This window comes from Fundulus heteroclitus, chromosome 4, assembly GCF_011125445.2.
Source record: "Fundulus heteroclitus isolate FHET01 chromosome 4, MU-UCD_Fhet_4.1, whole genome shotgun sequence".
Taxonomy (NCBI): Eukaryota; Metazoa; Chordata; class Actinopteri; order Cyprinodontiformes; family Fundulidae; genus Fundulus; species Fundulus heteroclitus.
Genome location: NC_046364.1, coordinates 27245799 through 27267287, shown reverse-complemented (window position 1 = coordinate 27267287; position 21489 = coordinate 27245799). Strand labels below are relative to the sequence as shown.

The 21489-nt window shown below is 39.5% G+C and overlaps 2 protein-coding genes across 2 annotated transcripts; both read right to left on the bottom strand.

The window, feature by feature from the left end:
• Positions 1 to 881: 881 nt before the first annotated feature.
• On the bottom strand, positions 882 to 21478 carry LOC105925691 (tryptophan 5-hydroxylase 1). The gene is made up of 11 exons (XM_021315962.2): positions 21241 to 21478; positions 12074 to 12220; positions 11766 to 11949; positions 11563 to 11663; positions 11362 to 11429; positions 10962 to 11158; positions 9184 to 9319; positions 8949 to 9075; positions 7269 to 7364; positions 6965 to 7098; positions 882 to 1325 (listed from the first exon to the last, which is right to left on the bottom strand). Exons 1-11 carry the CDS (start codon positions 21340 to 21342, stop codon positions 1151 to 1153), a joined length of 1467 nt encoding a protein of 488 aa, XP_021171637.2. The 5' UTR covers positions 21343 to 21478; the 3' UTR covers positions 882 to 1150.
• LOC118562961 (pollen-specific leucine-rich repeat extensin-like protein 1) lies at positions 15373 to 17563 on the bottom strand. The gene is made up of 2 exons (XM_036136312.1): positions 16996 to 17563; positions 15373 to 16962 (listed from the first exon to the last, which is right to left on the bottom strand). The coding sequence occupies exons 1-2, from the start codon at positions 17494 to 17496 to the stop codon at positions 16531 to 16533; spliced, it is 933 nt and encodes a 310-aa protein (XP_035992205.1). The 5' UTR covers positions 17497 to 17563; the 3' UTR covers positions 15373 to 16530.
• Positions 21479 to 21489: the final 11 nt, after the last annotated feature.

Below are 21489 nucleotides of genomic sequence, written 5' to 3'. Positions count from 1 at the left end.
TTAGCTTCAATAAGTCATTAAAAGGGCCGGTTGCACGTGTATAGATGATACTTTTGATTTCAGAATTTCATTTCAGTTCACATGGAAATATAGAAAATGCACAGTAACATAAAAGTAGCACCCTTAGGCCCAGTCTATACAGTTTATCTGCAAAAAAAATAAATTAAAAGAAAGCTGATATTTGGGTGAGTTACACTTTAAACTCTCATCATTCTGCATCACCTTTCTCTTTTTGGACATTTTTGGGTTGTTTTAATGTGTTGTGGAAAAACTGACATCTAGTGGTAGGATGTTGTTAATACAGTTTTAAAAACAAAATTTGCTACAGGATGCACAGATTTAGCCACTTTCTACAATTTAAAATGATTTATGTCTGTACCTTATGACATGATGTGCCTTTTTTGGTTCTCAGGGACCGGATAAACTGCCTTGATGGGCCGGATTCAGCCTGCAGGCCTTGAGTTTGACACGTGATTTAGAGGCTCAGGAACCTTTGCAAGTGTTCTGTCTATATATATCTATATCTATATATATATATATATATATATATATATATATATATATATATATACATATACACACACTGTGTGTGTATATATATATATATATATATATATATATATATACAGTGTGTGTATATGTATATATATATATATAGATAGATAGATAGATAGATAGATAGATAGATAGATAGATAGATAGATAGATAGATAGATAGATAGATAGATAGATAGATAGATAGATAGATAGATAGATAGATAGATAGATAGATAGATAGATAGATAGATAGATAGATAGATAGATAGATAGATAGATAGATAGATAGATTATTTTTACTACACTACGTTCAACAAACTCAAACTCAAACTCAACTGCTGGTAGGAAGTTCAAGTCAGAGCTTTAATCTGAAAATGACACCAAACCGAACAAACTGTGTTCGTCCCAAGTTGGATCCTCTAATAGTAGCAATACATCACCAAACTGCAGACATATTCACCTGTTACATCCCCAATTACAATTTAACAAACACCAAAGGACTATTTGAACATATGCAGCATTGTGTCTACAAGCAAAAAAACAAAAACATAGAGCACAATCAATAATCTCAGTAAAACAGTTCTGCAGACTTCCATCAGGCTATTTGGACTCTTTAGTCTCTCTGGAGTTTGCCGAGACGACGTAGGGCGTCTTCAACAATGTCCAGCTCATGCCGGATGTCTTTCACCATGTTGTTGATGTTGGAGGTGTCCCTCAGGACGTCCACGCTCTGGGTATAGGGGTTGTAGTTCACTGTGAATGGACGCTTAAGCGTCTTGGCAAACTCCCTGCAGGCAAAGCACAGTTTTTTCAGTGTTATTAGCCAGGTTAAGATTCAGTGCAGGTGGAAAAAGGAAGAGAACATTTATTTCAAATTGTGTTTTCATTTATTTAGGATGTCATCATTTGATTCTTAACCCAGACTTTTCGTCTGTCTGGTTTGAACTGGTTGTTTAATAGCCATCCTAGAACCCCTCCAGTCCCAGCGCGTCATAGAAATGTTATTTACTGTAATGAACCTTTAAACCTGCACCATGGGTGGATCAGACAGTTCTGATAGAAGTCTGTTTGGTTTCTACTCCTAAGACCAAGGCTGTCCATGGCATGTAACAAAGACTCGCCCTTGGTAGTGGCCCTAGCACAGCCAGAAATGCCTTAATGGGTAGATCTGATTAGAAGTGGGTGAGTCAAACAATTCAACACAGCCATTTTTATCCAAATGTTTTCACATGTTCCTCTTTACCAACAAACAACCTGCTGCTGCGCTTTTAGCCTAAAGAAACCAATCTTCCCCAGTTGAGCTCTGCAGTTTTTGACTGGCATGAGCCTGTCAGGCTGAGAAGACAGAGAAATGTGACAAAGCAACATTAAAGCCATGCCATGATACATACATACATACATACATACATACATACATACATACATACATACATACATACATACATACATACATATATATATATATATATATATATATATGGGCAGAGCTCAACTGGGGAAGATTGGTTTCTTTAGGCTAAAGCGGTTATATATATATATATATATATATATATATATATATATATATATATATATATATATATATATATATTTGAATTATGCAAATATATAGTCCACAGACTATAATTCAGAAACATCATTTAGATTATGCTGTAAGACTTTCCAGTTTTCCTTGGAAGCTCGGATGTCTCTTTCTAAGTACAGCTCAACCAGCAGTTTCTATGAGGAAAGGTGTTTGAAAGCGTCATCAAAACACAACCCAGCATGCAACACACAATTGTCATGACCAGCTTGCTGACTTTTCTCATCATCATTGCATTATAAAGGCACCTACAACAGGGCACAACACACTCTAACAAAGAGCAAATCATAGCTGAAAGCAAGGACGTTAAGATGATGTTATGTCATCTTTGTCCAACGCGTCTAACCTTCTATGTAAAAGGCAACAGTATGATATTTAATGCAGACATGAAGCCAACATTCAAGCTCACTCTCATGTCCTCCTTAGATTTATGGCTGAGAAGGATCTCCACCGGAGTTTACAGGGGTCTAAGAATCTAGAGCAGTTTGGTGACTTGGGGAATAATCACTGCTGAACAGCTTTAAAACACTTCCATTGAACCGGGGGGGTTAACCTTTGGCTCGAGGGCTGAAATAGTCAAGTCAAAAGCATTCAAGGGCCAAGAAAATGACAAAAATGAATGGTGTAAAATTAGCTGTGAATTTCTTTGATGCTCTACAAAATATAATAATTTTGAATAAACAGATTAGATTATATCTATTCAGCATTTTTTCTAAATTAATTCTAGTCAGATTTCAATGCACCAAAGTCTGCATTGAGTAAGTTGTACATGGATATGGTCCCATTTACTGTGAAATTAAAGCGAATGTAAAAAAGTGGGATCATTAAAAGACAAATCTTTTGTTTTGTATCTAATCTTCAATTGTAAGATTTTAACTTTTGTAAAAATTTTTCCTTAAGATAACAGGTTTCCATCTGCACCAGACACCAGTGCTGGTCAGCCAAATATTTGTCAACATGCAGTTGAGGGGCCACACAACATAACTACAGGGGGTGCAAAAGGCCCCCGGGCCGCCCTTTGAACACGCCTGCATTAAACGGATAGCCGTGGCCTACATAAATTTAAATTATTTTATGCTGGATGAAAACTGAATCCTAACAATAGTCTGACTAATGTTTGTGTTAAAACTCTTGATCTGACTCAGCAGAAAATCAAGCTGATTAAAGATTGCTGATGCAGGCGGCACCAAGGCTGCAGCTCTCCGGAGTCCATGGTCGCCTCCTTAAACCCACGGTTCAGTTGATCAGCTTAAGGAACCTATCTTCAGAAATATGTTTTAGGTCATATATATATAAAACCACGCCCCTGTTCAGGCTCATGTGTTACTCTGTGTCTGTCTGGCACACATCATGACAACACCTAATGGCACCAGTAAAGGCTTTCCATTCTCTCAATACATCCAAGATTACCAGCATCTCTGAAGCACAGTCTAGTTGGCTATTGGGTGCACAGCTTTGTCTTCATGCCTCTCGTTGAAGCAGAGAAAGAGGATGTAGCTGTGTTGTCAGAGCCTACTGGGCCGGTGCTGACCCATTACCTCTGCAGTCTGTCATGAATGCAGCCGCACTGACCTGCCGGCCCTCAGATGTTTGCTGCATTGATTTGTTTTGGAAATCTGTTTTGCTGTTGTTAAATGTTTTCCTGACCATGCTGTGCCAAAGCTACTGTAACCATAGAAACAGTAGCTGGAGCTCACGGACCACACATACCTCTATTTTGTAAAACAGCCCCGCCACGTTGCCCTGGATTGTCCAGGAAGATCAAAAATCCTGCCAATCAAAGGCAGCCAATGGCAGCGCTGCATGTTTAATTGCCAATTGTTTGTCCTAATGTAGATTTTATTTTGATTACTGAGATGACCCACCTCCATCTCCCTCACCCAATTAATTAAGGTATTGATCAGACCAACCCATATCCTCACCCATATGTGAAACTTCTAGGTTGTCGAACGCTATCTCCTAAAGGCTCAGAGAAGCACTTATTCTTTATAAAGAGAGAGAAAAGTAATGGCAAGGTACTTCCCTGTGCCAAGTCCAGAGCAGGACAACAGTCTAGATGCCTACAGGTTTAGGCAGTAGAAGTCTAACTAACGTAAAAAGGTCACTTTGCGCTTTATTGGCATTTGTCTTAATTCATCTTGTGGTTTAACTGTTTCTTGGTTCAGATCCAGCTGGAGCAGCTTTGCCAGCTTGGATTCAGTCCACAGGCTGAGCCACAGGTTTCTCTCTGCCTCCATGGCTCCCCTCAGCAGCACTGAGGCTTTGAAAGTGAATATATAATGTTTTTTTTTTTTTTTGGATATACTTTAATTTAGCCATCCCATAAAATCATATATTTTCAATCTGAGCCCCTGGGACGAAGTTCCCTTTTTAGCCACTAGTTGGCAGCAGAGCTACTGTGAAGGTCTAACATTGATCCCCATTTTTTGTATTATTTTGAAGTAATGCATGGAAACCACATACATTATGGAATTGGTTGCATTTGACTTTGTAAATGGCCTTGAGATGACCCGTGTTGTGAATTGTTGCCATATAAATAAAATCGTATTGATTTGAAAACACAGAGCAGAAGAGAGGATGTTATTGTTGCAAACCTTTTACAAAATATTACAAAAAAGGAATCATTGTTTTAAAAGCTGGATTAGGGCTGACAAATTGATTTCTGAGGGACCCTGAAGGGTAAAGGAGAATGAAATACCTCAGCATACAGCTTATCTGGTGTGGATGGAGGAAGCTGAAAACAAAGCTGCAGCTGCTGAAATGGGAGATCCTTTCACACAGCTGCAACTGAGTGAAGATAAAAGGCTGCAGTGAAATCAATGTGAACATGCACAACTGGAGTGTTTGTCAGATGATCTTTTCATTCTTTGCATGATTATCGTGAAAGGTCATGATAATTATCTTGGAGAGGGATAGAAAGTGTGTTAAGCTGCCTTGTGCATAACTTCAGACACAGTTTTTAATGATGAGGCAGGTTTTTAATTTTAAGAGTAATGCATCGCTATTAGAATGACTGAGGCCTACACCACAACGAGGAACACCTAAAGGTAATAAACTTTTCAAATGTGTTTTCAATCAACATCTTTTCTTGTTAAATTACACTGACTAACTGCTGTAAAATCCTAAAAATAAGTTTAACCGGCCTTAGTTTGTTCACCTGTAGGATTATATCTGCTATGCAAGTTTTTTTTTTTTTCACTGTCTACATTTATCAGAGCTCATTGCTTTACTTTGTAAGGGTGTTACTACTTATTGATTTATCAAAAGCACATGGAATCTGGCATATAAGACGTTTTTGAACTTGAATCAACAGTGTCTCGCTAAAGATCCCTAACCATTAAATCATTTCACATTAATTTCTCCTGCAGCCACAGACCTATTTTAATGGGATTATATGTGGTAGAACAGCAGAAAGTAGCACATAACTGTGAAATGGAGGGACAATCATACATATTTTTCTTTTTAACAAATAAATATGAAACATACAGTGTGCAGTTGCATTGAGTCCAATTTACTCTGACAAATCTAAATTAAATCCAGCACATCCAGTACTTCTCTGAGGACCGTGGGGGTTTGTCAGAGAACAAACAGCACAAGTGAGATCTAGGAACACAGAATTCCTTTAAACTTCACCACAAAGAAGCAAAGGTTTCAAAACAGTATTCTATTTTTCTCACTCTGCTGAGTTCTGCTACTGTTTTCTAATTTGCATTGTTTGTTGATATTTCAGCTTTTAACTTTTTCTTCTATGTCTTTATTCTCTTCATACTAGGTACACCTGGTCTGATGTTCTGTTAGCTGTCACACCATCCAGGGAGGCAGATCATGTGCTATTACCATATAACATAGAAAGTACTCCTGGGTCAATGTGCGCTTCTTTTCTTTTTGTGTTTCTGCTCTGTCTTCTCTAACCCCCAGTCGGTCGAGGCAGATGACCGTTCACAATGAACCTGGTTCTGCTGGAGGTTTTCCTCCTCGTTAAAGGGGAGTTTTGCTCTCCACTGTCGCTTCATGCATGCTCAGTATAAGGGATTGCTGCAAAGCCATGGACAATGCAGACGACTGTTCCTGTGGCTCTACGCTCTTTCAGGAGGAGTGAATGCTGCTTGTCAAGATTTGATGCAATTTATTGGGTTTCCTTAGAGAGGAAACTTTTTGACCAATCTGTCTGTATGATTTGATTGAATTTGACTTTGGAAAGTGCCTTGAGATGACATGTATCATGTATTGGTGCTATATAAATAAAATTTAGTTGAGTTGAATTGAATTGAATTTTAGCATTGGAGCAGTGTTGTCACCCCAGAATGGAGAGAGTATGATACAACACCAAGCATACCGACACATGGACCTCCGCTTAAACTGACAGATCAGGGAGAACATTGATCAGAGGAGCAGCTGAGAGGTCCATCATGGTTCTTGGGGAGCTGCAGAGATCCACAGCTCAGGTGGGAGAATCTAAAGCTATTTTTTAATGGAAGACTGGCAATGAATGAATCAATGAGACATCTTATCAGCAGTTTTTACAAGCCTAATTGGGGACTCAATAAGTATGTGAAAGAAGGTGCTCTGGTCAGACTAAACCAAAATTCTACTTTTTGGCCTTGATGCAAAATGGTAGTAGAGGAGAACTAACATTGACCGATCTGAATAAGCTTGAATTCTTTAGAAAAGAAAAATGGGCCAACATTTCAGTAGAAACAAACCCAAAAAAAGACTTCCAGCTGTGATCGCAGCAGAATGTAAAACGCGAGGCGCACTCCTCAGATGTTTATTTGTGAAAAAACATGTACAAACCACACGTTGTTTTCTTCCCCTTTACAAGTATGCCAATGTTCCCTTACTTGCCTCATTTTGTTCTTGGCTTCCTCAAAACTTTCAGCAACAAAGTATGCATCTTGGAATGTGGTTATCATGCACTCCTGGCTGCAGGTCACCTCGGGATCAAACGGGAGGATGCTGGCCTTGCCAGACAGAGCATGCTGACACAAGAGAGATTCATTTTCAGGTTAGGCATCTTGAACACATAGAATATCATAGTCCATACATTTACTGTCAAGAAATCTTTATGCCTTTAAATTGTAGATGAGAAAATGTGGGAAAAACAATGCTTGGATGACATATGCAGTGAGTTCTTCAGGAAGAATGTCACCTTGAGTTCACTAGCGGAGGAAAGGAGTCCCGCTCCATAGGCTCTCAGCCCTCCGTCTTGCTTACACAGGCCGAACTCCACTGTGAAGAAATAACACTGCAGCACCAAGGTTACAAACATGGCATCATTCCACTCATGCTGAGAAAACGTACAAACGCTCTCTGTGGAAAATCAGTCTCTTTCCAGGAGCGACAGATCATACAGCCTACATGATCTTTGGCATGCCTGTTTAAATGGACTGAACACCATTAGATCAAGCTGACATATGCAGACACATGTAGCCTCACTAATGGTTGGTCAAATTTTCTTTAGAAACTCCCTCCTAGAGCAGATGATTGTTACATCAACAACCTTGCAGTGTACTGTTTCCTTAATATAAGATTGTTCTGCTTGTCTGAATTGGTGGGGTTTATTTATATTAGTTGTTTTCCTGGCGTAGACCAAGTAGAGTGCACAAATGTTTATTAGGGTTGATGTAAGGGCTTCAGGATGGCTATCTTTGCTTTATCTTCATCTTATAACCAGATTTAGTGTCTTACACATATAGTCCAGCAACTGTACAGTTTATACTCTTTTATAAGCCACTTTTGCACAATCACAAATAACAGCACTGTGGGATATTGAATGTTTTCCCCCAATGAAAGGTACGTGTTCTACTGATAAATGCATTTGTGAATCACTAATTATAGGTAGACATCTTATCCACAAAAATATCACAAACTGTCATTTAATTAAGGTGGGATTTTCTCCTGATTGAGAACAAATGCAGAATCTCAATTCATAATCAGCTGAAACCTGATCCAACCATCAGTGCAACCAATACAACTGTATGATTCATCATTCAGCCACTCAATTTAAAGTGAATTCTTGTTATTCCCATTATACATTAAGAAAAGACCAGTAGTTTTCTTTTTATTTCTTTGCGAGGTATCAAAAATATTAACTTGATCTGAACCTGGCACATGTGTTAGACTTCATCCCATCCAAATTATTTAAGCAGGTGTTTTCTCTGAATAACTCCATTTATGATATGACCTGGACCGGTCCTAGTAAATGTGCTTGGCAAACGGATCAGTTCCACAGGCTTTTAACACAGCTGTAATCACACCTTTACTTACCTGTATCTATCAAGATGACTTCATTAATTACAGACCTATATATTATCTTACTTTGTTATCTAAAGTTCTTCAGAAAATAGGTGTTATTCACTCAACTTGGTATTTTTCGTTTTATTGTGGTAAAATAAAACAATTCAAAAACTGATTCAGTCTAAAAGTATAGGGCTAGCTGTCCTGAGTGTTTCAACATGAGCCGTTGACACTTTATAGGAAGGACTGGGTCACCGGCTGCATGACACTGATGACAGTAACAACTTAATTTTCTCCTCCCCAGGATGTAGCTGTTCAAGTTAAACAACATATTCTTTAGCTAGGAAGTGGTTGCTTGCAATAATAAATGTATGGAACATAGTATATTGGGCTTTCGTTCATAATGTTCACACATTCATACAGAAATACATGGATTGGGAGCAACTTGTGTTGGGGGGAGAATGGAACTGAGCCTACAACTTTCCAGGTGACAGGTATCCAGTGCCACATGTAATAATGTACTAAAATGGATTCTTTCAGTCCTTAAAGTCATTGCAGAGAGACTGGAAATAGACATCCTATGTGTTCTCACCGTGGCAAGTTTCTGCACGTCTTCATCTGAGGCTCCAAGCGACGCCAAACCGAGCTCATGAGAGAACTGGGCGAAGCTGGGTTCGGCCAGCAGAGGGACATGGCCCAGCAGCTCATGGCACGTGTCCCTGTGTGACACACCGACCCAACAGCCACACACACAAACTCAATAAAGACATCAGAACCATAACAGATGAGTTGGGAATTGAAAAGCGACGATGCAAACGTTCACTCACGGCTCAGGTGTGTACAGAGGCTCTGAGCTGTGACGGACGTACTGAGTGCAGTGGAACACCCTGAAAGCCAGCCCAGCCAGAAAGTCTCTTGGGGAGAGGTACCCGGCTACCGGCCGAATGCTGAAACCTGAGCGCTCTGTTACACAGACATAAACACACAGAAGACATACCGATATAAGAAAATGTAAGAGCAGAAAAAGAGCAGACTGGAAAATGTACAACCATAACTATAGATAATGCTGTTACCATTTGGGGTGTTGTTGGAGGGAAAGGAAAGAAAACAAAGAACAACCTGAAAATGTTGCAAAGGTTGCTCTAAACCAGGGGTCACCAACATGGGGCCTGCCGGCACCAAGTAGCCCCCAAGGATTACATGTTGCCTACAAGCTAATTCTAATAAAAGAACAACCTACCAGTGAGCTGGATCTAAACCTTTATATTATTTTGTTACTCTTCCTGTTTATTCAAACTAGCATTTAAAAATATAACATCCATCCATCCATCCATCCATCCATCCATTTTCTGACCCGCTTAATCCCTCATGGGGTCGCGGGGGTTGCTAGTGCCTATCTCCAGCGTTCAATATCAACAACAGAGCATGAAATATGTGTTTATTTTACATAAAATTAAGGTAAACTTCTAGTTCAAAGGTCAGTACTGGTAGCCCTTCGTATGACACAATGCCAATGAAGTAGCTCTCAGTTTCAAAAAGTTGGTAACCCCTGCTCTAAACAATGCCCTCAAAATGCAGATTGTGAAATTACTAATGATAGTCATAGTTTTGTTTTTTGTTTAGTTTTAGCTTTGGACTTCTCCTTATTTAACCTGTTCACCAGCCAGTATTGAGTCAGCTCAGTACACCTCTCAGTTACCATCCATTATCTAATCAGTTGACTTCACCTCTCAGCCACCAGTCTGCCTGTCACCAGTCACTAACCAGTCAGTTTAATCCACCTCCAGTCACCACCCTTCTCTAGATCAGTTCCACCTGTTGCAGCTAATTAGTTTTCAACTCCGGTCACCTGTTCATCCACCTACTTATACACGCCTCAGCCTTCTCTTCTCTGCCAGATCATTACAATCCTTCCGGTGAGTCATATCCTTCCTGCCTGCCTGCCTGCCTGCCTGCCAGCCAGCTTTTCAATCCTACTGTTTTTCTGAGTTTGCCTAGAGCCTGTCGGATCTGAATGCCTGCCGCTTACGAACCTGTATAGATGCTCTGATTCTGCTCCCGGATTCTGCTCTGGACATTCCTGCACATCTGATCACCTGGCTCGACTTTGGACTGGTTTCTGGACTTTATATTCTGATTATACTTTTCGTCCGCCTGCCTGGTTATCTGGTTCTGACCGTTGCCTGCTTTAACAATAAACTGTCTTAAAACGTTCTCTGCTTGTCTGGCTGAATTCTGGGTGTTCCACTTCCGATCATGACAAATGGCCTCATCTGAAATTATTATAACTCCTAAAATCACATAATTCATCAATCTATGACTGCTACCTTTTAAACCACACAACACTGATCTCCACTTTAAAGATCTTGACCATTGGTGGTACCCTCACCATAGTGCATGTACCGTTCAACCCTAAAGAAACAACATTGGATTTGTACCATCGTTTTTGAATGGAACTATAGTTTGTTCAGCACCAGCATCCGAAACAGTACCAGCACCAGTACCAGTGCCAGGTCCATTGCAGAATGCTCTATGCTATCTTAGCTCCAACTTCTTCTAGGGCCACAGCAAAGACCTTGTGCCTCGGCACTGGTTCAACACTCACCCATGAGGAAGCGTGACACATCCTCCAACTGAGGGATGTTGTTTTCACTGTATTTACAGTATTTGGTGAGGAGAGGAAGGTTCTTCAGGTACTCCTTACAGGCGTGGCTTGGATACAGCTTATTAAGCTCCCTAAACACCACGGCCCAGGTGCGCACCTCCTCTGCAGTGTAATCTATTCGAGGAATCGGATTGCCACTGTGACATAATCAAAAGTGAGGCATGACAGATTAAAAACTCACAGGAATACAAATAATCAATGTATTGACATTTTGCCATATGGTGTGCCATTTTTGATTTGTTTTAATTAGTTTTACAATATCAATGTTATTGGGTTCAAGTACTCTAAAAAGTCTGTTTTCTTTTGAAAACAAGAGCAAAGGGAAGAGATGAGCACTTACTGTTTGAACTTCAGGGCCAAGTCAGCAAAATACTTCCTTCTCTTGCGGTAGATCTGGTCCTTAAACCCCTGTGATAACAATGTTTTAAAGAGACATTTATACTTGGTCTGAATTTACTGAAGAGCAGACATTTAGCTGTCTTCACGTTTGTTTGACAAGAAACAGAAATTTAAGAAAAGCTAATTTAAGAGGTACACATACCGGGTGATCTGCATCTAATTCAGAGCCGTACATCAAAACCCTGTCGGCGCACAGATCCAAATCAGAAATCTTTTTAGGGAACCAGGGAACATCATCCAGACCTGAAAAAAGGGGAATTTGCAGTATGTTTATTTATTTATTTTACCAAAGTCATCATACAAAAGTGAAGTTCCAGATTTGATTTGATGGCAAGTATGCCTTACCGTCATCAAGTAGAGAGGAGTTGTCAAAGGGAGTAATTTCGACAATATCAGTGTGTGTCCTCAGCAGCTCAGTCAGCTCCTTCAGCTGCTCATGCTCTGAATCACAGTTTATAAAGATCTCAAAGTCTGAATCTCTCCGCCTGGACTTTCGAGACTCTATATGAACCAGATGGACATGCTTCTCCTTCAACAACATGGTCAAAGCAGGCAGAGCCGAGTTAGGCAGTAGTTACAGTTTCAACATAAAAAGAAGCATTTTATCTTAGTCTGTTAGACCATGCTTGTAACAGTTTAAACAAACCACCTACCTGGAAAAGTTTCAGAGCCTTGATAAGACCCCCCACTTCATTTTTCAGAGTGAATATAATAGTTGCGGCTCTGGTTCTGGAGGTGCTCGGCGTTGCGGCTGTGAGCCTCTGCTTGTCCTGGTCTTCGTCACCTCCATTGCTCGATACCTTATTTTTTTATGTGGAAACACAGATATGCATGTTGTTAGATTCACAGGTTTTATTCTAGTGTAATAACCAGTAAATATAAACAGGTTTTGTTATAAAGGATATATTAAACAAGACCTGCAGTTACTGACAGATCAGTTTTGTGACCACAGCTAGCACTGCTGTCATAACAGTAATAACATTGCTATCTGACAGCTGCTTACAGGTTAAATAATATGCCTCTGTGTTGAATAGAAAAGGATCACATTAGAAAAAACTCCAATAAACGAGTACATCTAATTTATAAAAACGCTAAAATGAATTCCAACAGTGAGCATTTTTTGGGTGTGTGTCCTATTCTGGTAACTTGGGCAAACAGTACGGTGAGTCTGGCAACCTTGCAGTATCAGAGGCAGATTTGATCTTCATAAAAAGTAGGGAAATGGGCTTGTCCTCCTGTTGTTAAATAACTGCCACAATGGCCCATATCTGGGACGGGACACAAACTGGACAGGCCAGGACAATTATAAAGAATGAAGTTGTCAAGAACATCCATCCGGGATGTTCCTTTCCCCAAAGACACTCTCCTTTTCATTCTAGAGATCCCAATGTATTCCCAGGCCAGAGGGGCTAAATAGTCCCACCAGAGAGTTCTGGGTCTCTGGATTACCTCCAGTGAGACAGGTCAGGAAATCCTCCATAGGAGGGCACCTAGGAGGCATCCTGATCAGACACAGCAGCGGCTCTGCTTTGAGCTCCCCTCGGCCCAGAGAGGCAACTCCTGAGCCCCTCAGCAGGGGTGTCAAACTTCACTCCTGGAGTACCTCCTCGTGCTATCAAATTCACCTAGTGAACTGGTTCTGTGACTCAGGTGCATTGAAGCAGGGATTCATCAGTCTCTGTTTATTTAACTGTAAAAAAAAAAACTGACAGTAATGTCACCAGCAGCACCAAAATGGAACGGAACTTGACAGCCATGTTTAGGACCCACAGTTGAGGTCCTGAACATGGCCTATTTGGTTTTAGATGTTCCCAACCTCTCAGAACATTCTCCCAGAGGTGTGACCTAAGGATTACCCAAACAGGTTCCCCTGCCAGATGTTCCTAGCTCTGGCAGGTCTGTCTGGCAGTGGATCCAACTCGCTACCTCATGGTGATCAGTTGACAGCTCTGGCTCTCTTCATCCGAGTGTCCAAGATGTAACGCTGCAGAGCTGATGATACAATTACCATCATCGACCTTTGGCCCATGGAGGCCTGTTATCAGGTTAGCTAGTGAACCACCTTGGTGCTTGTTATGGACATTAACGTAACAATTACAAAGACATCACTCAGATTCAGATCTGATTCCTGATCACACGCCTCCAGACAAGAGGCAATGGGAAAAAAACAGTAGCGGTACAGGGTGGAACGCGGAAGAAAACAAAAACGTATAACAAAAAGAACTAAAATAATGAAAGCAACAACAATAAAAAGGGGCAATACTAATCCAAAAGCAGTGATGACCATATTACAATATATTCAGAACAATTAAACAATAATCAAAAAATTAAGGAGAATAATAATACTGCAAAGTGCTCCTGAGGCCTGTTTCACAAAACCAAAGTAGAGGATTAAACTGGGATTTTCCAGCTATCCTGGCTGAATTAAGCCTGGATTTGGTTTCATAAAAGCAATAAGACATCAGTTACCATGGTGATTTATTCTGTGCAGCTAGCCTGATCCAGACCAGGCTACGAGCCAGGCTTAGTTAATCCTGGTCCCTTATCTGTTCAGTCAGCAGTCACACTGATCAGAAACCAATGAGTTTTGTCAGCGATTCTGTTTTTTTATCAGCCTGCATTAATATACCACTGATACACATTGGTATTCAGCCAGGTACTTATTTTATTTTAACATTATGTATTTTCTTTTGTTCTAAGTTTGACACAAAGGCCTTTAACAGACTGTTGCAGGTGTTGAGGGAATGTGCTGAAGAAGCAAAAGGTGTCGCAAATAAAGTCAGGTTACACCATTTTCCACGACAGGTTACACCACAGTTACATCATTTTCCACGACATATCAGAGTTTGTGACTCTAAGGGGCATTGGAGCCACTCAAGTGCACAGAACTGATATATCTCACTGCCCCAAAAGGAAAATGATACAACTCATAAGGCCTGGTGACTTAACAACTGTTAAGGGAAAGAATGTTATGTTATTTGACATATTTTATCAAAAATACATCATTTTGTTTCATATCAGGTAAACCTATCCTACATTAACTTCTTTAAATTTGTTTGAGATTCTATGTTTATTGTTTTTAAACGCAAACAATGTTTGAATTAGTCCTTAATGTCACTATTAAAATCTGACATGAGGGTAAACATGGTTTTGCAAAGCCTGTCTGCTGAAAAAGTTTCATCCCCCTACCACTTTTCTTTCAGGAGTCATGGAGGGGCCAGCAAAACAGCGCCCTCTAGAGTCACAGAATCTGATAGCACCTTAAGATTAGTGTAAAACATGTCTGCCATATAAGAGGCTCCAAACAAGTGTGTTTTCCTTTATAATAGCAGCAGTGTTTCCTTCCTTGAGTATGATGTGTTTCAGTTGCTCATAAGCCTCCATCATAAGATGTTGCTTGTTTGGCTTGAAGTTTGGCACTTGCAGCTTATCCATTGTGCTATCATAAGAGAATCTGTGCTCGACCTGATGGTGTGCTGAAAAAAGCTGGGGCCGGGCTTTTACCTGAATTACTTAAAACCTGGCTTGACATAGTCACATCACCTGAGCCTGGATTGGCCTTGGTGAAATGGATAAAGCCAGGATGCACTGATGACACTAGTTCAAGCCCAACTTTAGCGCTTATCCTGGATTTCCAAATTCTGCTTTTGTGAAACAGCCCTCTGGTGTATGTGTAATTATGTTATTGTGCCTTCTTCCATGAGTATGTGGGTGCGTGTGTGTGTGTGTGTGTGTGTGTCATGGTGCCTTCTCTTTATACTCTCAATATAAAATAAGAAGCCATCTGCCAGGAAGTGCAGAAAAGTGTGCAGAGCATCAAATAAAATTCCTAGCAAATATTGTAGCTCATAAATTACATTGGATAACACATACAGAGCATCCTTCCATCCATCCATCCATCCATCCATCCATCCATCCATCCATCCATCCATCCATCCATCCATCCATCCGGGTAACCACGCATGCAGACAGAACATACAGTATATACATAAAGAAAGGAACGTGTTGAAGAACCCATTTTTGTTTCTAATCTGTCTGCGTATCGGTGTATGAATGTTTGCGAGTGCTACTGGGTGAATATGATGCTCTAGTTAAAAGTGCCTTGAGCTCTATTTTATTCAGTCCATTTTTTGTGGAATTTGGTTCTGTCTATGAAAAATTGCACAAAGCGTGTTGAAGAGATTTCTCTTTGCTCTGAGCTCCATTGAGGTCCCAACTAAGCTGCACTGCATTGATTAATCTCACCTGCTTTCTATTTCCCTCCTCATCAGCCCAGCAATCATTGCATAAAAGTGTTAATTAGGTAATTAACAACAATGACAACAACATTACTGCAACAATTGTTGTTAATAAAAATAATGATAAAACTATCACTTATGTATTAATAGTAATTTGTACTTGTCATGGTTTTAAAGTGTTTGGCCCACATGCAGACACAGTCGGATACAGAAACAGTTCTAAAGATGTTTATTAGATGTTTATTAAAGGCTCTATTCAGACTTTGCACACAACGTAAGCAGCAGGCAAGGGCGGAAGGAATGCACACAGCGTGAACGGCAAGCGAGGTTGGAACAATAACAATAATATGCTAATAATATTCATAAAACTGATTTTCCAGCAAAAATTTTCTTTTTATGTATCTAAATGTCATTTTAATGTTTCTTTCGTTTTGTGAGGTTATGTCTATTTATGTCGCCTGTGAATGAATGGTGGTTTTACAAATAAATGATTATCTGCCTCAAACCCTGAACAGGTTGCTAGTCGAGGCAATGCAAAAAGACGCTAGACAGACAGGCACAGCGAGGGGCAATTTAGAGGGACACGTTTTCATCAGAAACATGTTGACTGGCTTTATGAGGAAGCCGGAGCACCCGGAGAGAACCATGGAGTAAAGAATCATTTATGGGGAATCGAAAAGTCTATTTTAATGGTGTGTTTTATTTAACTGTGTCGAGACTTTGCACTTTTTAGTTGACATACATTAATGTCTAGCAATAAAAAGTGTTGTTGCAGTGGGCTAGTTCTAAGTGTTTTGGTGATAATGCATCATTATGATAACTTAGACATTGAATCTGATCTAATTGGATCTGCATCTAAATGTGTCTGTTTCCTAATGACGATGAGAGTGGTCATCTGTCCACTGCAGTCTATAGTGTATGAGAATGGGCGGCTGGTCTGGATCAGGGATGTACACTCCAGGACGCAGAGGGCATCCATCTCTGCCCCCCAAAATTGGTTTGACCCTCTCTCTGTCTATCCACAGCACTCTGTTTCCTCTGTTTTCCGCTGCTGGCGTCTCCTTCTTAGCCTTCTCTTCATGCTGTGTTGTTTTCTTTGACTTGGATTGCTTTGTTCCTTCATCTTTTACCTTTGGTCGTGTTCCACAAGGTGGTTTAGATTTAACTGGAACCTTTGCACTAAGTGGTTTAGATTTAACTGGAGCCTTTGCACTAGGTGGTTTAGATTTAACTGGAGCCTTTGCACTAGGTGGTTTAGATTTAACTGGAGCCTTTGCACTAGGTGGTTTAGATTTAATTGGAGCCTTTGCACTAGGTGGTTTAGATTTAATTGGAGCCTTTGAAGACGTTTGGTTCTTTCTGTCTGTTTCTTTGGCATTTGCGTGCCCTGGAGTCCTGTTTAATTTACCCTTTGCAGACTCCTGCGGTTCATTTGTCGGTTTTGGCTTTGGCTTTAAATTTTGCTTTGACGTAACCATTTTTTCAGGTACTTGACTCCTTGGTCTTCTGTTGTCGGTCTGGACATATCCTTGGGGTTTCTTCTTTAGGGGGGGTGGACGTGGTTTTTGCTGCCAGGTAGTAGAGGACGGAGGAGGAGCAGTTGAAGGTTTTTGAACCCTTTTGTCATGACTACGTGTCAGGAAATCTATCTCCCACTTTTCTTCAAAGTGGAACGCAACTTCTGCTTGGTCCAGGCCCGGCATGGTTTTCCCAAATTCAGCCAGCTCTAAAAAATACTGTCTTCCAAACTCTTCAACATCGGTTGGTTGTGCAATTATTATTGCCCGTGAAAAGCACTCCAACATGCACTTCAGTTTATGAAAAACAGCGGAAGCCATCTTAAATCTTCTAACACTCAGAAAACGACTGCTGCTGGACAAAAGCTGTCTGACTCTGCAAGTAGAAGCTCTGTTAGAATGAAAGCTTGAACACTGATGAGTTCAGTGGGAGGTAGCCTGTGATGTCACAGCCGTTCATTCCAGTGATGTCACGTGATGTGACATCACTGGAAAGCTGTCACTGTGAAACTGCCTATGGTTTGCTGGTTACATTCAATTCAATTAAAATTCAAAATTACTTTATTTATCCCAGAAGGAAATTAAATAAATTTAAATTTCCAGAGGAAAATCCGAATTTGGAAATATACTCAGGCTACAAAATATTGCTGTCAAAATATAGGCAGATTATTATTTGTTTTTTTTTAATGTTCTGTGGAATTGATGTGCTTTTTGCAAAACAAACAAAAACTAAAATTTACTGTAAATGAAAAAACATTAATAATATTTTCTTATATTTGCAAAGGGTTTCCCATGGTTTCTCAGTATTGATTAGTGACAACAATTAACTCCTGGGAAATAAAGTGTTTTTGAATTGAGTTCTCTAGCATGTTTTTCATGAATTCCATGCATATGAATTCTATTGCTATCACCACGGTAACCAACCGTGGTGTAGGCAACTTGGGGTTAACAAACTGAAAAAATACAACACTAATCCTGGGATTTGTGACGGTAGTGTTTGCAGATTGGGTGGGTTTCTGTCTCCCTTGAACGCGTTGGGCTGGGGAAAAATAGCTTTGGACGGGTTTCGGCTGCTTTTCACAACATTTGGCATCATTTGTTTAGTAAAGTAGTAGAACCATCACCATCTACAACAACTCGTTGAATGGTAAATAGACTGAACTTATATAGCGCTTTTCCAGTCATGCTGACCACCCAAAGCGCTGTACACTAGAGCCACATTCACCCAGTCGCTCTCACTGACACACACACATTTATACACCGAGACACAGCTCGGTAGGCAACTTGGGGTTAAGTGCCTTGCCCAGGGGCACATCGACATGTGGCAGGGGGAAGCTGGAACCGAACCCACAACCCTCAGATTGCCAGACAACTACTCAACTCACTAAGTAACAGTCACCCGCTATCATGCATGAATTGAATTGTATTCATAGGAAGGTTCTATCAAAAATAGTTGTCTTTGTGTGGCAAAGAAACAAAAACCTCTACATTTTCATATATGTTGCTGTCTTCTTGCACTCATTTTATTAGGTAATTAATTTTGTAATGTACATAATCTTTCTAACCTGACATCATCAATACAAAGCATTGGTTAATCAAGAGTCACTATTGGTCAATATCAACTATAAATGCTCTAAACTGGGTCAAGAGTTCAACTCATCAACTCAAAAAGGTTTCTTGGCTGTGTGAAAAAGAAATCTTAGCTTGATCCATATTCTGTGACAGAGCGAACATTTTTTATATATCATTAGATTCACAACTCATGGCTTTTGATAACTTTTTTGTGGTTGCTTTGATGACATGATTGGAAGTGATTTTTGTGTGCAGGTGTTTTGGTTTCCTGATAGCACATTTTGTGGGGAGCCTGTACGTGTAGCTAATGTTTGCTATTTTCTTTAGCGTAGTTGTGCTCTAATGGCATGTTCTTTATTATGTGCATAACAATTCTACAATTTTAACATGAGTTCAAGAGATTTTTTTTCTTAGTTATACGGGTTTTATGTTGTGTTTGGGCTGGAAACTGTCAGTTACATTTAGTAGCCATCATTCATGACCTGCAGGTTATGATTTAATATTTTACCTGCAATGATTATTGTCATTTAACCAAGGATTAAAAGATGGTCCAACCTGGAAAAACTAAAATATACACAAAACCTTTCATAAATTACAAGCTGAGACGATGCCAACAGTGGAACCACTGCTCCATGGTTAAACTAGACAAACAAAATCCCAACACCTCATCACTGTTTTAATTTGATATTCTAACTGACGTCATAATCTGGGCAGATGTTGGTGGACCACAGTACAGGCAAGAGCTTGAGAGTCACATGATAAGGTGAAGGGTGGTTAATTGTGAACAAAAATAGCAAAACTTACAGGCAGGCAGCAGAAACCATAATGAGGAGGAGACCAGAACAGGGGTAGCATAACGGAGGAACACATAATAAACAATATAACAATGATAGTGGAGGAACCGGCTGTATAAATATGTGAGGGAAGGCAGAGAGAGCGATTAGCACAGGTGAAAGGTGTAGCTAATGGTTACCAGGCTGAGGGAGAGAGAGCAATGATCTGACAGGAACAGGAGGAGAGCCCACCCTAACAGCAAACCATAGGGAACCAACAGATGTAGAGGCAATGAACTCGCTAACTCAACTGAGGACAGGCAGGCTGGAAAATAAGAATTTAACAGTAACAAGAATAAACTACTAAAAAAATTAGCAGAAACTGACTAATGACAGGAATCTACACATAATAAACAATACTAAAGTGAGTAAACACAAACAGAACTGCGGGATCCCCAGGAACCTAAAATGAATCAAAGACCTGGGGGATTGTGACAACTGATTTTTAAAACTGTGATGTATTTTTAAAATGTAATGTCTTATTTAATAATGCAACTTTTATAGATCACATAAGTATGTGTTAGGTATATGGAAACATTATTCATCATGGGAACAACAAGACAGTGATAACATGGAGAAAAGATTCACATTAACAACCATAAAGTTTAGGCAATTCATATTGTTTCAATCCGATTCTGTGATATAATCTAGAAAAGATTTATACAATAAGATACCCACTACTTTTATCATTTATCAGAGAATTTCATTTCTTTCCTCTTCCTGCCTCCATAAAAGCAAAAAACAAGAAATAATATTCCAAATATTACAGTTATAATCAAAAATACTTTGAAATAATATTTTATGTCTAACTTTCTTGTACCTGTTTTTTTTTTTTTTTTTTTTGCTTTACTGAAAATTATGTTGTTTCCAACAATAAATTCATCACTGTTCTATCTGTTCAACTCATTGTTCAACTAAATTATATACATATATATTATATACTACAGATGCCTGACCTTTATGTGAGGCATCAAAATGAGCATTATACTGGAATTATTCGCAAAACAGATAATTTGTATTTCATGTTATATATGTTGTTGCTGTGTACAGCACTTTGATGCAGCTGACGTAAGTATATATAGAAATATATAATATATAAGGAGCTAAACAAATTTATAATAACAGGAGAATAGATTAGAATAACAAAGTATTAGCAACATGGCAGATGTTTGCATTTGCATTATTCCAGCTTAGTGTTGTGCAGAAGTATTGCAATGGGAGAGGATATAGTCTACACACACACACACACACACACACACACACATATACACACACACACACACACACACATATATATATATATATATATATATATATATATATATATATATATATATATATATATATATATATATATTTACTGTTGTCACTGTGTACAGAGGCATCTCTATAAACTATGCTATATAAATAAATTTGACATTGACATTTTAAGTCCAGCTAGAATTAAACTGAACTTTCAAGAAAAATTAATTCTTCAACTTGACAGTTTTTGCATTATGCACGTAAAGTCTAGTCAAACTGATTCCGTTGCTGAAGTAGTCAGAAAGATAAACGCTTTCAAAACAAAGAGGTTAACTCAAACTGACAAATAATGTCTACTTTCCCATCCAGGGTGAACCAAAAATACATGCACTGTATATTTATATATTGGGATGCTCACCTTTTTGTCAGCCTTCCTCTCAGAGTCATATGACCTTAATTTATTTGGCCCCCATTCTTCTGACTTCTTGCCTTTCATTGCCACCTCCAAATCAGCAGACATTTATACGAGGTATTAAGAAAGCTCAGTGAAGGTCTTTTAAGTAGGTGGGGCTAAGCCTGAGACCCCACGCCAATGACCTGATGTTGAATCGGATACTGCCTGTACACGCCACCTGTAGAGATCAGTGATAGTCTGAGTTAGCAGCAG